General features: G+C 39.2%; 1 protein-coding gene across 2 annotated transcripts in view; it reads left to right on the top strand.

Annotated features, from left to right (window-relative positions):
- Nup98 (nucleoporin 98 and 96 precursor) overlaps positions 1 to 15,780 on the top strand; it is a 96,864-nt gene that overhangs the window by 53,780 nt on the left and 27,304 nt on the right. For both annotated transcript variants that reach the window (XM_051149078.1, XM_051149077.1), the window contains 5 exons: positions 2,152 to 2,450; positions 3,212 to 3,325; positions 3,977 to 4,115; positions 7,097 to 7,274; positions 8,820 to 8,984. In XM_051149078.1, coding sequence (XP_051005035.1) covers positions 2,152 to 2,450; positions 3,212 to 3,325; positions 3,977 to 4,115; positions 7,097 to 7,274; positions 8,820 to 8,984 — 895 coding nt within the window. The remainder of the gene's footprint in view (positions 1 to 2,151; positions 2,451 to 3,211; positions 3,326 to 3,976; positions 4,116 to 7,096; positions 7,275 to 8,819; positions 8,985 to 15,780) is intronic.

The following is a 15,780-nucleotide window of genomic DNA, read 5'->3' as shown; positions in this document are numbered from 1 at the left end:
AGATAAAAATGTATAATATTAAGATTGAGTAAATGGGGATCCAGAAAGAGAGAGCACAGTCATTAAATACACTTGTTGCTCCTGCAGAGGAGTTGAGTTGGTTCTCAGTACCCTCATGGTGGCTCACAGCTGCCTGTAACTCCAGATCCTGGGGATCTGGTGCTTTTTCTGGCCTCTGCAGGCACTAGGCATGTATGTGGTGCACATATATTCATGTAGACAAAACCCTCAGACACATAAACTTAGTGAATCTTTAAAAAAAAAAAAAAAAAAAAAAAAAAAAAAAAAAAAACGGGGGGGGGGGGGCGGGGAGTGCTAGAGAGATGGCTCAGAGGTTAAGGACACTGACTTCTCCTCCAGAGGCCCTGAGTTCAATCCCAGCAACCACATGGTGGCTCACAGCCATCTATAATGTGATCTGATACCAGGTTGTAGGCAGAGCACTGTATACATAATAAACAAATAAATAAATAAGGAGCATAGTGGTGCATGCCTTTAATCCCAGCACTTGGGAGGCAAAAGCAGGTAGTTCTCTGAGTTTGAGAACCTAATCTACATAGGGAGTTTCAGGGCTATGCAGAGAGACCCTGTCTCAAACAAACAATAAATGAATAGATGAAACAGCCAGTGATGATGATATGCATTTATAATCCCAGGATTGTTTCTCTCCTTCCACTCAGTTCCTCTGCAGGAGCAACAAGTATTCTTAATGACAGTGGGCCCCAGGGATTTGGGGTCACTTACTATTTGTTTTATTCACTGAGCCCTCTTGCTAGCTTCATTGTTAATGGTTTCCTGGTCATTGTGGTGACTATGAGATAATTTAGTTAGTTCTCCATTAGTGAACATACAGAGATTATGTGGTAGTCTTTTTTTCAAAATAATGGGCTATCTTTTTTAAACTTTGTATTTCGGTGTCATTAAAATATTTCCAAACCTCTTAAAGCTTATAATATTAAAAAGTTTAAGTTCAAATTTTGAGATTTTTGAATTTTATGTTTGTGGGTGTTTTGGCTACAATTATATATGTGCACTGTGTGCATGCAGTGTCAGCAGAGCCATAAAAAGATAATCAGGTTCATTGAAGCTAGAGTTAACAAGTATTGATAGGTTCCATGTGAGTGCTGGAATCAAATCCTGGGTTTCTGGAAGAGCAGGTAGTGCTCATAAATGTTGAGCTATCTCCAACCCAGTTTAAAATTTCTTTGTTTTCTTTCTTTCTTTCTTCCTTCCTTTCTTTCTTTCTTTCTTTATTTATTTATTTCTTAAGATTTATTAATTATGTATACAGTGCTCTGCCTGCTTGTACACCTGCAGGCCAGAAGAGGGCATCAGGTTACATTATAGATGGTTGTGAGCTACCATGTGGTTGCTGGGAAATTGAACTCAGGGCCTCTGGAAGAGCGGTCAGTGCTCTTAACAGCTGAGACATTTCTCCAGCACTCAGTGTTTCATCTTGACATTAACCACTAATCATTTATTTTCACATACAAGTATTTTTTGTGTTTCAGTCAAAGATTTAGTTAAAATCAAGGCTGGTTAGATAGCTAAGGCTTTTGTCATCAAACCAGATGACCTAAATTTGATTCCTAGATCGGAGCTACATAGCGAGGGGGGAGGGGTGGTTTGGATTCATTCCTTTGAAAATGAGCATTACAGCCATGAAATCTAGAGCTAGATTTTCTGGGTTTTGTTTTTTATTTTATATGCATGGGTGTTTGGTTACATGTATTTGTGTACATTTGTATGCCCGATGGCTGAGGGGACCAGGAGAGAGTGTCAATCAGATCGCCTAGGATGGGAATTATAAACAGTTAAGAGCCACCTAGTAGGTTCTGGGGATTGAACCCAGGTCTCTATTAAAGCAATACATGCTCTTAACCACTGAGCCATCCTTGTAGGCCTAAATTTTCTTTTTTCAAACTTCAGCTGTAGGTAGTACTCAGAATATTGTGATATTAAGCAAGATTATTATTATTTTAGTTCAGTTAGAGACAGTAGTTAATCTTATTTTACATTATTACTATATTGATAAAATTTAAATTTATTTAATCATGCAGAGTAATATCAGATACTTAATAAATATTAATTTCTGTCATTGTTATTACTGTTGCCAAGGGCTAAGGTATTTTTTCATTCCTCCTTTTTCAGATTTAGCTTCCTGAGCAAACCCGTTGATGAGAACCACCAGCAAGATGGAGATGATGACTCTCTTGTATCACGCTTTTACACTAACCCTATTGCTAAACCCATTCCTCAAGCCCCAGAGCGTGCCGGGAACAAAAGCAACAGTAGCAGCAGTGTGGAAGATACCATCGTTGCTTTGAACATGCGTGCTGCTTTGCGAGACGGGCTGGAAGGGAGCAGTGAGGAAACGTCTTTCCATGATGAATCATTGCAAGATGACCGAGAAGAGATAGAAAACAATGCTTACCATATACACCCAGCAGGTCAGGACCACATACCTTTTATGCCTTTAAAATAGTCTAAGTGTCTTGTCTTTAGCTATAGTTTTGTAGTCAAAAGAGCACAGTTGTTTGTTTTTTTAAAGATTTATTAAGTATACAGTGTTTTGCTTGCACACCAGAAGAGGGCACTAGACCTCATCATAGATAGTTTTGAGCCACCATATGGTGCCTGAGAATTGAACTCACGACCTTTGGAAGAGCAAGGCAGTGCTCTTAACCTCTGAGCCATCTCTCCAGCCCAAGAGCCCACTTTTAGCCTAAGAGACTGTCCTGTCTACCTAACTTTGCAAATTCAAGTGAATTGCTTACTAGTGAGTATGTTCCATGGAGTATCTACAAATTTATTATAGGCTGTACCCTTTAAAAAGTGGCTTCTGTGGTAAGGAAAATTACAGATTTAGGCTAAGCTAAGTTAAGTAGACTTCATTAAATTTATTTATTTTTTTTTATTTATTTATGGGGACAAAGTCAGGGTCCTACTCATGCTTTCCCCAAACTTGGAGTAACCATTCTGCCTCTGTACCTCAAGTTCAGCACACAGTAGGTGGAGGCAGGAGGCTCTGAAATTCAAGCTCTCAGCGTCATATAGTAAGTTCAAGACCAGACTGATGCATGAGACCCTGTCTCAAAAAACGAAAATTCCAACTTGTTTCATAGAGAAAATTTTTATATGAAAGTAAAACGAGTACTGAGAACTGTTCTACCTGCAGATAATTACAATATTTTTTGACTTTTTGTCATAGGCATTGTTCTCACAAAAGTTGGTTACTATACTATTCCATCTATGGATGACCTTGCTAAAATTACCAATGAAAAGGGAGAATGCATTGTTTCTGACTTCACCATTGGTCGTAAAGGTAAGTGAATTTAGGGGTCAGTGTAACTCAGAGATTAACACCTTGCTATGTCATTAAGGGCAGCTCTTGAATTTACGATCTGTTTTTCCTGTATTTGGTTTCTCCCTGACATGGAATAATAGAAACATTTTGAAGTAACAAAGCAAGGAAGAATAAAGCCATGTAAAATTTGGGGCCTTAGACAATTTACCTTGGGTTTGGTAATATCTGTCTTATTATAATCCTTCATAATTAAAAAAACTTGAAGGTATATTGAATTTAATACTTTGGTTTGATTTCATACTATTAAATTGTTACAGATAATTTTCTTTTGATATACTTGCTTTGTGATACTCAAGTATTTTAATTTATGTAGCAAACTAGGAACCAAGTTATTCATACTTGGAAATTTTTGAAATAGCAGAAATGTAAACTGAAAGTGTTACATCCGATACAATATAATGCAGTTCCTCGCTCCCCATTCTTGCTGTATTTAGGAGGCAGGACAGTTAATTCTTTACTGCTAAAAGAAATGCAATCCATGAATTTCTAGAAAGTTTAAAATCCTAATATTACAGGTTGCACCTTCTTTGCTAATTAATTACTACAGATTTAAGGAAGTGTTTGCTCCTTCCTGAAGGCTCTATTTTAACCATTTGCTTTGAATTTTAGGGTATGGCTCAATCTATTTTGAAGGAGATGTTAATTTGACAAATCTAAATTTGGATGATATTGTACATATCCGAAGGAAAGAAGTTATTGTCTATGTAGATGATAACCAAAAGCCACCTGTGGGTGAAGGGCTAAACAGGTATCAATATTTTCACTAAATTGTAACTTTTTAATGTAAACATGCTATAAAATATAATTACCATTTTTCTACTTTGATTTGAAATTATATATGATGGTGATGCACTGTGACTTTATGTCCGGATACTAATTTCAGGGACCTTCTGCGCCCACCCCCCCACCCCCGCGCCCACCCCGCCCCGCCGGGTTTCTCTGTGTAACAGCTCTGGCTCTCCTGGAACTCGCTCTGTAGACCATGCTGGCCTCAAACTCACGGAGATCCACCTGCCTCTGCCTCCTAAGTGCTGGGATTAAAGGTGTGCACCACCACTGCCCAGCAATCAGGGACTTTCAACGCTAGAAATTTTCTTGTGCTTTTGATTAATTTTGCTTTTCAGAGCATGAAGCCTTGGGGAGTACACACACCATGTTCAGACCGTAGCACGTGGACATAGAGTTTCAGGTTTACAGGATTGTTTTGGAGATAGGTTATACAGCAATGTGAATATTCTTTTTTAATTTAATTTTTAACTTTCATTACCATGGCAAGACTAGGATAGAATGCCCAATAAAAGCAAGACAGAGGGTCTGAGAGATGGTTTAGTGGGTAAAGGGCCTCTGCTAAACTTGGGTACCTGAGTTCAAGCATTGAGATCTATGTGGTGCAAGGAGAGGAGCAGACTCACTCAAGTTGTCCTCTGACCTGCACATGAACACCGCAGCACAGTTGCACATGCATGCTTACACGCACACCCACTCATGCACAGAAGTGAACATTATTTGTTGTTGTTTTAAAGCAGAGCAGAGGGCAGGGTCTAGCTTAGTTGTAGAGCATGTGCTTATCAATGGATACAGCCCTGCGTTTCATCTCGAGCCTTGGCACTGCCCACATGTGAATATTCTTAACACCACTGAAACATATGGTTAGATGAGTTAAGATGAGTTTCAAGTTAGTTTTTTGCCACAATAAAAAGGTTACCACAAAATCATGTACGTAGTTACATAAACATACTAATTTGTGTCCTTCATAAAAAGCATGCAAATGAGGACATAGGACCTGAATTCTGATATTGATAGAATACACGTTATGACTGTTAATAAATATTCAGTTATTTGTAACATTCAAAACACCTGTATACATAATATATTAATTATTAAAAACTAATCAATACGTATTGTATTTGTTTCTTATGAGGCTCAAGATGCTCATCTAGGCAGGCTTTAACATGCATCTCCAGCCCAGGGGCTGTTACAGTAGTTAAGTGTAGTAGCATGTTCGTGACCTATACTAAGGACACTGTTAGTAACTGATCATGTGTATTTAACTATGTAGTTTGTGCATGTACACTTAAGTGAGTCCATGTCCCTGAGAAGTCCAGAGGCATTGTAGCCCTCAGGATCTGGGGTTATAGACAGTTGTGAGGTGTTTGATGTGGGTGCTGGGAGCCAAACTCAGGCCCATCTAGAAATGTAATATGTTGTCGTTTTTTTTTGTTGTTGTTGTTGTTTTAATTATTAAATTATTGTGTGTGGGTATTTTAGCCATGCATATGTCTGTACACTACACCCTGCCTGATGTTCTAACCTGCCTCAGGTTAGAAGAGGGTGACAGATCCTTGGAACTGGAATTACAGACCATTATTTACTTAAATTTACCTTTATTTTATGTGCATGAATGTTTTGACTACATGTATATCTCTGTACCATATGCATGAAGTGTCCCAAGAAAGGGTTTCAGATACCCTGAAACTTATAGATTGTTGTGAGCTGACATGTGGGTTCTGGGAACTGAACCCAAGTCTTCTGTAGCCAGTAATCTTAACCATTGAATCATCTTCAGCCCCCTCTTGTTTGTTTGGTTCTCAAGATGGTGTCTCACTCTATAACCAAGACTGGCCTAGAACTTGCTTTCCAGACCATACCAGCCTCTGCCTCTCATTTTTGAGTGCTGGAATTGTGAGGCATGAACCTCCATATCTCTCAAACCTATCTTTGCTATTTACTGTGTTAGTTGGAAGTCTTAGTTTGGTTTGGTTTGCTTTGGTTTTCTTCTTCTTCTTCTTCTTCTTCTTCTTCTTCTTCTTCCTTCTTTCTTCTTCTCCTCCTCCTCCTCCTCTTCCTCCTCCTCCTCCTCCTCCTCCTCTTCTTCTCCTCCTCCTCTCTCCTTTCTTCTTTTTTTTTTTCTTTCTGGGTTTTTGAGACAGGGCTTTTTTTGTGTAGCCCTAGCTCTCCTGGACTTGCTTTATAAACCAGACTGGTCTGGAACTCACAGAGATCTGTCTCTGCTTCTTGAGTGCTAGGATTAAAGGTGTGCACTACCACCCAGTCGTTTGTGGTTTTTTTCAAGACATAGTCTCACTATGTGGTACTAGCTGTCCTGAAACTCACCAGTGGAACAGGCTGGCCTTGAACTCAGAGCTCTACCTACCTCTGCCTCTCCCATGCTATGATTAGTGGCATGGACCGCAATACCCAGTTGTTATATATACTCTGTACCTGCCCATGTGTATGCATATATTAAATTGAGATTGTACACATGAGAAAACATGGAATACTTGTCTTTGAGTTTGCTTACTATAGTGTTCTCCACTGCCTGCAGATGCCCTGATTTTATTTTTTTCTTTACATGCCACTTCTTTTATCCGTTCACCTAATAGATGTCTAGGCTGGCACCGCATTTTCACTATTGCGAACAGTGTAGCCGTAGACGTGGGTGTGCAAGTTCCTTTGTGTGCTCGGGTTTTGGTTTTTTTCTTTGTTTTTCAAGACAGGGTCTCTCAGTGTTAGCCTTGGCTATTCTGGACTCGCTTCATAGACAGGATTAAAGGCATGTGCCACCATGCCCAGCCGTTTGGGGTTCTTCAAATATATAACCAGCGGTGGTATAGCTGGGTCACATTGTAGTTGTCTATTGGTCCTTTAAGAAAGGGCTCTAGCTTTCATAGTGGCTACACTTCTCTTTGTAAGTATAAAGTTTACAGTTTGCCTGTTTATACTTCATAGGAAGGCTGAAGTTACGTTGGATGGAGTTTGGCCGACAGATAAAACATCTCGGTGTTTAATAAAGAGTCCAGATCGACTTGCTGATATCAACTATGAGGGGAGATTGGAAGCAGTCTCAAGAAAGCAGGGGGCCCAGTTCAAGGAGTACCGACCTGAAACTGGTTCTTGGGTGTTTAAGGTATAGTTACTTAACCCAGTTCTAATTTTTGAAGTCACAAAATCTTTTTCTCATTATAAAGTAGATCTTTCTTAAACGTTGATGTATTGGGTAGGGGTGTCAATGTCAGGGTCTTCCTCTGTTGCTTTTTTAAGTTTATGTATTTATGTTTGAGGCATGGTTTCACTGTGCAACCTTGCCAGTCCTGCAGCTCAATTCATAGAAAAGACTATCCTTAAACTCAGAGAGCTGCCTGCTTCTCTCTCAATGTTAGCATTAAAGGCATACTGCATCCCACTCAGCTTACTGTTTGGAACAATCTCTCATTGAACCTGGAGCTCTCTTAATTCAGAAGACTGGCTGGCTAGCTCTGAGAACCCAAAACTGCCCTTACCTCACCAAGGCTGGGATTGTAATTGTGGTGGCCTGTATGTCTGCACAACAGAAGAGGGTATCAGATCCCATTATAGATGGTTAAGACCTACCACGTGGTTGCTGGGAATTGAACGCAGGACATGTGGAAGAGCAACCAATACTCTTAACCGTTGAGCCATCTCTCCAGTCCCCACCCCCATTTTTTCCTATTTATTCTTGTTCATTTTATGTGGATGAGTGTTTTGCATGCATATCTGTGAACCACATGAGTGTGTGGTGCCCAAAGAAGTGGTGAGCCTCATGTGGGTGCTGGGAATCAAACCCCAGTTATTTGCAACTACAAGTGCTCTTAACCACTGGGCCAGCTCTTTGATCTGGGGTGGTTATATTTTAAGTCTCATTTTATATATATAGACATGTATTTTTTTTTCAAGACAGGGTTTCTCTGTTATGCCTTGGCTGTCCTGGAACTCACTTTGTAGACCTGGTTGGCCTTAAACTCAAGTGCCTTCCTGCTAATGGAACTATCATTGTGTACCATCATGCCCAGCTTATTGTAATATTTATTATGCTTCATATATTCATTTAATTTTGAGTAACTTATGTGCACTGAATGCTGTAATAATCATAGAAAATTAACACACTAATACTTAGTTAATATTTTATTTGATATTAATTATTTGAAATTTATTTCTGTGCACTATGCCTTTGGAAGCCAGAATAGGGCATTGAGTCCCCTGGAATTAGAATTATAGACAGTTATGAGCTGACATGTGGATCCTCCGGAAGAGCAACCAGTACTTTGAACTGCTGAGCTATCTCTCCAGCCCCTGCTTTGACTATTTTAATATCTCTCCCTTTGTCTTTTTTCAAAGGTTGATATTATAAAAATTTTTGAATAGAAAAAACACTGTTAAAAATTGGCTTTGCAGCTGGGCAGTGGTGGCGCACGCCTTTAATCCCAGCACTCGGGAGGCAGAGGCAGGTGAATTGCTGTGAGTTCGAGGCCAGCCTGGTCTACAAAGTGACTCCAGGACAGCCAAGAAACCCTGTCTCGAAAAAACAAACAAACAAACAAACAAAAAAAAACAATTGGCTTTGAGATGGGATAACTATTGAGATGTAATATGAATAAATTAATAAAATTATATTTTACAAAAATTGACTTTGCTGGGTTTCTTTTTTTCTTAGGTCTCCCATTTTTCGAAATACGGCCTTCAGGATTCTGATGAAGAGGAGGAAGAGCACCCACCCAAAGCTACTTCAAAGAAGTTGAAGACTGCCCCTTTGCCTCCCGCAGGCCAGGCAACCCCTTTCCAGATGACTCTTAATGGCAAACCTGCACCTCCACCGCAGGTAGAGAAGGGCAGTGAATTTGAATGGAGCAATGATAAAGAAGTCAAAGCAGTCAGTCAGCTGTACAGCTGTGCACCCCTTGGGACTGAGTACAAGGGAGGGCACAGTGGTGCGGGCTGCCTTTTTTTACTCAAGATTTAAAGAATTTTTTGCTGTTTGGATAATTCTTCAGATTGTAATTTCCAACTTCTCTCATTTGGACTTTTAATATTTTCGATCAGTGATCACCTTGAGATAAGATTTTGCTTGTGCAGGTTTGATGCAAAGTAAATCCTTTTTTTTATTGATTTCATGATGTACAGTCTGATCTTGTTCTTTTACCTGCATCGCTTTTTAAAAGTCAGATTAGCTTTCTACAAGAGTTTAAATCCGTTTTCTGAAGTTATTTGCTTATACTTCAGGTAAACTCATAATACTGTATTTTAATAATCTTTATGAAAACAGATAATTTTTAAAATCAAGTAAATTATTTAACTTGGAAATAATCTGGACTACATTTCTTACTACAATTGTTTGTCTTAATGTTCCTTTTCAGTATTGTTAAACCAATATAAACCTTTAGTCCTTATGGGGAAAGGTTTGTAAATTTAATATCATATCAGGTTGTTTCTTTGAATGAGTACAGCTAGAGAGATTTACTTTAATTTGAATGTTTATGTTCGATCAAGTTAAAGCGATATTTTTAACTTACTGTCACAGTCTTTTGAAGAAACCTTGGCTTATGGGATTTTATAAAACACCCTCTACCTCTCAGCTGCTAAAAGCAGAATCTTTGGCATTTTCCATGCTACAATTTCTTTGGCTGCTCAAATGCGTGTGTGTGTGTGTGTGTTAATAATTTTTGGGGAGGCACTTCCTAGAGAATCTTGTGTATGTTCATATTTGTATGTACAGGGTAAGAGGGGAGGAAGGGATGCTAAATGTGGAAGTTGGAACAGTTGACAGACAAGTTTTATAGTCTCTGCTAATTGTGACTTAGAAGGCAGAAGAAGTCAGATCTCTGAGTTTGAGGCCAGCCTGAGCTACATAGTAAGACATTCTCTCAAGAAATCTGTAAGTGAACATAGGTTTTTGTTTTGTTTTGCTTTAAAAGATTTATTTATTTATTTATTTATGCAGTTTTCTGCTTGCATCCATACCTACACACCAGAAAAGGAAACTAGATCTCATTGTTGATAGTTGTGAGCCACCATGTGGTTGCTGGGAACTGAACTGAGGACCTTTGGAAGAGCAGACAGTGCCCCTAACTTCTGAACCATCCTCCAGCCTTTTTTAATCTTTTTTTCTTTTTATGACTTCTGTCCCAAATTGCTCTTTCTAGTGCTTGTTTGTTTTAGTTTTTTCTAAAAACAGAATCAATGTCTTTTCCCCCTTGCTGATAAACATGATGATACAGATATGGCTAGAAAACCAGGCATGGTAATGCATGCCTTTAATTCCAGCACTCAGGAAGGCAGAGGCAGGTGCATCTCTTGTGTGGTAGAGACCAATCCAGGACAGGCAAAGCTACACAGAGAAACCCTGTCTCAAAAAAACAAAACAAAAAAATATATGGCTAAAAAAGAAATGCTTCATTTGTAAAAACTTTATATAATATTGGCACTTAGTAGTCAGCTTTAATCACCAGAACCAAACACTAGGAAAAAAAAACAAACCAGATTCCTAAGACAGTTAAATAGGCAAGAGCTAATTGAAAAAACAGAGACCAAAAGACACCTTAGAACAAGCTGTAGCCAAGAGAGAACTACGAAAGATGCAAATTGGGCAAATAGAATATAGGGAGCTGGGGTACTGTGGTTTCAAGAAGTTGATGGATAGTGATCAGAAATGAGAAACAGACAAGTTTTGTTTATGTGCATCATGCAGACTTTGCTTGTGTTAGGCTGACATTCTGCAGCAGCCCTTCCTTTTCCCTGGTGGCATTTGAGGGAAATAGAAGGTGCCAATGGCTAATTCTTAGTATTAGTTGCTAGGATCCTTTGCTTTGCTTGGCACAGGGAGACATGTAAACAGATAGTACTTTCTTTTCATTCTTTGAGTCAAAGTTGTTATCACATTGCTGCCTTCTTCGAGAGGCTGATTTCCATAAAGTGTTCCTGAAGTCTGATGGAGAGAAAACTCGGGAGTGTGGGGGGATATCACAGAATAACTCAGACTGTAACGAAAAGAAAATCAGAAAAGGAGACAGAAGATTGTAATTTCTTGACCTCTTTAGAGAAGTTTGTATTTTACTTTAAGAGTCACATTTCTACAACACTGCTTTTGATCGTCCTGTAGTCTCAGTTCTGTGTTTCCAGGTGGTCTATAAGCCTTGCCTTTGCTCCTAAAAACGCAGGTATGACTAAGCAACCAAAAAATATTTTTCTATGATCTTCGAAAACTTTTAGGTGAGAAAAAATGTTGACGCAAAATTTTTTGTTGCAGCTAAATTAAGCCTACTGTGAGAATGCTTTTTCTGTGGGTGTTTGTTTGTTTTTTGTTTGTTTGTTGTGTGTTTGTTTTTCTTCTTCTTCTTCTTCTTCTTCTTGTTCTTCTTGTTCTTCTTCTTCTTCTTCTTCTTCTTCTTCTTCTTCTTCTTCTTCTTCTTCTTCTTCTTCTTCTTCTTCTTGTTCTTTGTTTGTTGTTGGGGTTTTTGTTGTTGTTGGTGGTGGTGGTTTGTTTGTTTTGTTTTTCCAAACATGGCTTCTCTGTGTAGCCTTGCCTGTCCTACACTAACATTGGAGACCAGGCTGGCCTGAGCTCACATTGATCCACCTGCCTCTTGAATGCTGGGATTAAAAGCATGTGCCACCACACTTTTTTTTTTCTCCTTGATTTATTTATTTATACAGTATTCTGCCTGTATATGTGCCTATAAGCTAGAAGATCTCATTATAGGTGGCTATAAGCCATCATGTGATTGCTGGGAATTGAACTCAGGACCTTTGGAAGAACAGCCAGTTCTCTTATCCTCTGAACCATCTCTCCAGCCCATTTTTCCTTGTAGTTTTTTTTTTTGTTTTGTTTTTTGTTTTAGATTTATTTATTTATTTATTTATTATGTATGCCATGCTCTGTTTGCATGTACTCCTGCAAGCCAGAAGAGGGCGCCATATTACATTACAAATGGTTATGAGCCACCATGTGGTTGCTGGGAATTGAACTCAGGACCTTTGGAAGAGCAGGCAGCACTCTTAACCACTGAGCCATCTCTGCAGCCCCTTTTCCCTATAGTTTTATTAGTTTTAAGCTCCTGGAGAACAGCCGGCGCCATGGTGAACACCTGTAATCCCAGCACTTGAGGAGGCAGAGGCAGGTAGATTCCGGGCCGGCCTGGTCTACAAAGTGAGTCCAAGGCAGAGAAACCCTGTCTCAAGGGAAAAGAAAGGAGGAAAAAAAAAAACAAAAAGCAAAGTCTGGAGCACTTTACTTCTTAGATTAGCCATCACTTCAGATCTATGGATCTTCCATTAGGTTCCCACATACTTAATTTTTAGTAATTCTCCCCAGCTGATGGGGATATATATTGGCAAGTTTTGAAACTTGCAAGATTTGAAACTTTTGACACTCAGGTAGGTGTAGATGCAGCTTTACTCCAACCTTGTAATGAAATGAACCTGAATTCAGTAACAATAAGTCAAGCTTGCTCTGAATCCTCATCATGTTCTGCCAGTAAACTCATTCAAAGAATGGTGGAAAATTAAGTTTTTTTTTTTTTATATGTATGAGTATTTTGTCTGCATGTATATGTGTGTACCTGTTGCATTCCTGGTGCCTACTCAAGTTAGAAGAAAACATCAGATCCCCTGGAACTTGTGTTATGGATGGTTATGAGCCACCATGTCAATATTGGAAACCAAACCTGGGTCTTTTGAAGAGCACCAAGTACTTTTAGCTGCTAAGCCATCTCTCCAACCCCAGTTTTAAAAGTTTTTTTTTTTTCCCCAGGTAAAAAGATATTATTTAGGAGATAAGATTTATGTATGCTGTGACTTGAAATAAAGAGAAATTATCCTAAAATGACCCAGTTATTAACTCTGTGTGTGTGTGTGTGTGTGTGTGTGTGTGTGAGAGAGAGAGAGAGAATGTTTAGTTATATGGCCATAATTTCATTTCAGATATTAGACGTGTTGATTTTCTAAAATTAATTTAAATATAATTAGCCCTTACCCTTCATGCAGAACCATCCTTTAGGGTAAATGTTCAAAACATGAACCTTTGAAACCCTTCCATGTAATTTTGGGAAGGGGGTTTTCGAGACAGAGTTTCTTTGTGTAGCCGTGGCTGTCCTGGAACTTTCTCTGTAGACCAGGCTGGCCTCCAGCCCACATTGGTCACCTACCTCTGCCTCCTGAGTGCTGGGGTTGCAGATATGCAGATATGCCCGACTTTATTTTATTCTTCATTTAAGAACATGTTAACAGCCAAACTGATGGTGCACTCCTTTAATCCCAGCATTTGGGAGGCAGAGGCAGATGGATCTCTGAATTTGAGGCCAGCCTGGTCTACAAAGTGAATCCAAGACAGCCAGAGTTCTGTTATACAGAGAAACCCTGTCTTTTAAAAGAAAAAAACCAAAAACAAAACAAAACAAAAAACAATAATAAAGAAAAGCCCCACAGCATGAGTTATCTTCCTTTCCCCTCAGACTTAAGAAAGTGTATATTTAAAGCACAGTATTGATTGAATGTAGTTTTGTTTTTTGTTTTTTTCCGAGGCAGGGTTTCTTTGTGTAGCCTTGGCTGTCCTGGACTTGCTTTGTAGACCAGGCTGGCCCCAAACTCAGAGATCAGCCTGCCTCTACCTCCAGAGTGCTGTGATTAAAGGCGTGTGCCACCACACCCAGCTGAATGTAGACCATTTTGAGTGTAAAAATAAGCCTTTTTGGAAGGTTTTCAGTTGTGAACCATATCCTCAGTTTTCAGGTTTTTTGCTTTAGCAATACTTTCTATAAGTAATGTTTATAATGCATTGTGCTTGTATTTAGAAAGAAGCCAACGGCTGGCCGGTGGTGGGGCATGCCTTTAATCCTAGCACTTGGGAGGCAGAGGCAGGCAGAGTGATTGTGTTCAAGGCCAGCCGGGTCTACAAAGCAAGTCCAGGACAGCCAAGGCTAACGCAGAAAGACCGTCTCTGTCTCGAAAAACCAAAAAAAAAAAAGGTCTGAGTTCAATTTCCAGCAACCACATGGTAGCTCACCACTGTCTACAATGAGATCAGTTGCCCTCTTCTGTCATGCTGGCACACATGGGAGCAGAATACTGTATAAATAATAAAATCTTTATTAAAAAAAAAAAAACAACACACAAAAAAACAAGAAAATGATGATGCCTAGTCAACTTTCCTGTAAATACCTTTCATTCCCAGACACCTCTTGGGAGTTCTTTTTTCCCCCCACTCTCCTTGGTTTATAACTTTTTTATTGTTCTGAAAACTGGCTTAGAAAATATATCTGGCCTGCTAACATTTCTTGAAAAGGTTTATTTTAGGGTAGGTTTTTGAAATGTCTTAGATATACTTTACTGAAATCTGTGCAGGATTTATGGTGTTTCCCTTCCTACTTGTCCATTTACTAGGTGATACCATCTAGCTTTAATGACTGTGTGAAGATGGATCATAGAAATGTTCAGCACTCTTCTTAAATGCATGTCCTGGCTCCCCTTCACCCCTTTGTCTAATCTTGTCCTCTTACAGCCAGCTGCTTTTCTCCTGGGTGCCAGCTGCTGCATTAGGTAGAAAACACAAAGCACGTGTTCTTTGAAGTAGTTAGTTTATGTTCATGTTTCTAGATACAGAAAACTGTAAACCATAATTCCTGTTTTCAAGCCTTGACTACCTGGTGACCATACATATGTAATAAATGATAATAAAATTTGATACATAGTGTTAATGATTTTCTGTTTTTTGAGACCGGATTTCTCTGTGTGGCATTGGCTGTCCTGGATTCACTTTGAACTTAAAGATGTGCCTGCTTCTGCCTCCCAGAGTGCTAGAATTACAGACATGCACCACTACGCCCTGCTGATACATAGTGTTAAATAGGAGGAACTGGGTACCGTGGAAGTCAAAACCAGTATGGTACCCTACAGATAGAATGGGGAGCATCATTCAATTTGTGAAAGGGAATGCTGGGTGAGGGTGTAGCTCAGCTTGGCATGCACAAGGCTCTTAGTTCCAGCCCCAGTACCACATTAAAGACTTGGTGCCTCAAGCCTTTAATCCTAGCACTTGGGACGCAAATAAGCGGATCTTTATGAGTTTGAAGCTGGATTGGTCTACATGGTGAGTTTCAGGGCACTCAGGACTGTAGTGAGACTCTGTCCAAAAAAATGAACATATTAAGGAACTTACGGGATGAAAGTTTTCCCATAATTTTTATCATGGGGGCGTCATTCCAGGGTTCTTACTAGGCCCACTGCTTTACCACTGAGTTTCCAGCCCCAGGATTTTAAGGAATAAAAGTAGTTTGATGCTAATATCTTCACCTTACATTCTTCGTTGCTGTCAAACCCATCTGTGTCCCTGACAATGTTAGGAGTCTGCTGAGCCACTGAGCTTGCTTTAGGAATATTATCTAGCTTTATTAAAGCAGCTTTTGCGCAATGTCTACAACGTAAGTAGCAATATACCCTGTACCTTAGCTGCTCAATTTTTTTTTGGTACTTGTTCATAAGGTCAATCTTTTAGTAAGGATATTTGTTAGAGGAACGCAGGATAGCCATAGTAAGTGTCCACTTGAAATAATTGAACAATAATTTTAAACAATAGTTGACATTTTTGTACAAAGGGATCATGAAAACTTCCTTTTTTAAAAAAA

This window comes from Acomys russatus, chromosome 7, assembly GCF_903995435.1.
Source record: "Acomys russatus chromosome 7, mAcoRus1.1, whole genome shotgun sequence".
Classification (NCBI taxonomy): Eukaryota; Metazoa; Chordata; class Mammalia; order Rodentia; family Muridae; genus Acomys; species Acomys russatus.
The sequence above is the reverse complement of the archived record's forward strand: the minus strand, read 5'-3'. Positions and strand labels throughout refer to the sequence as shown.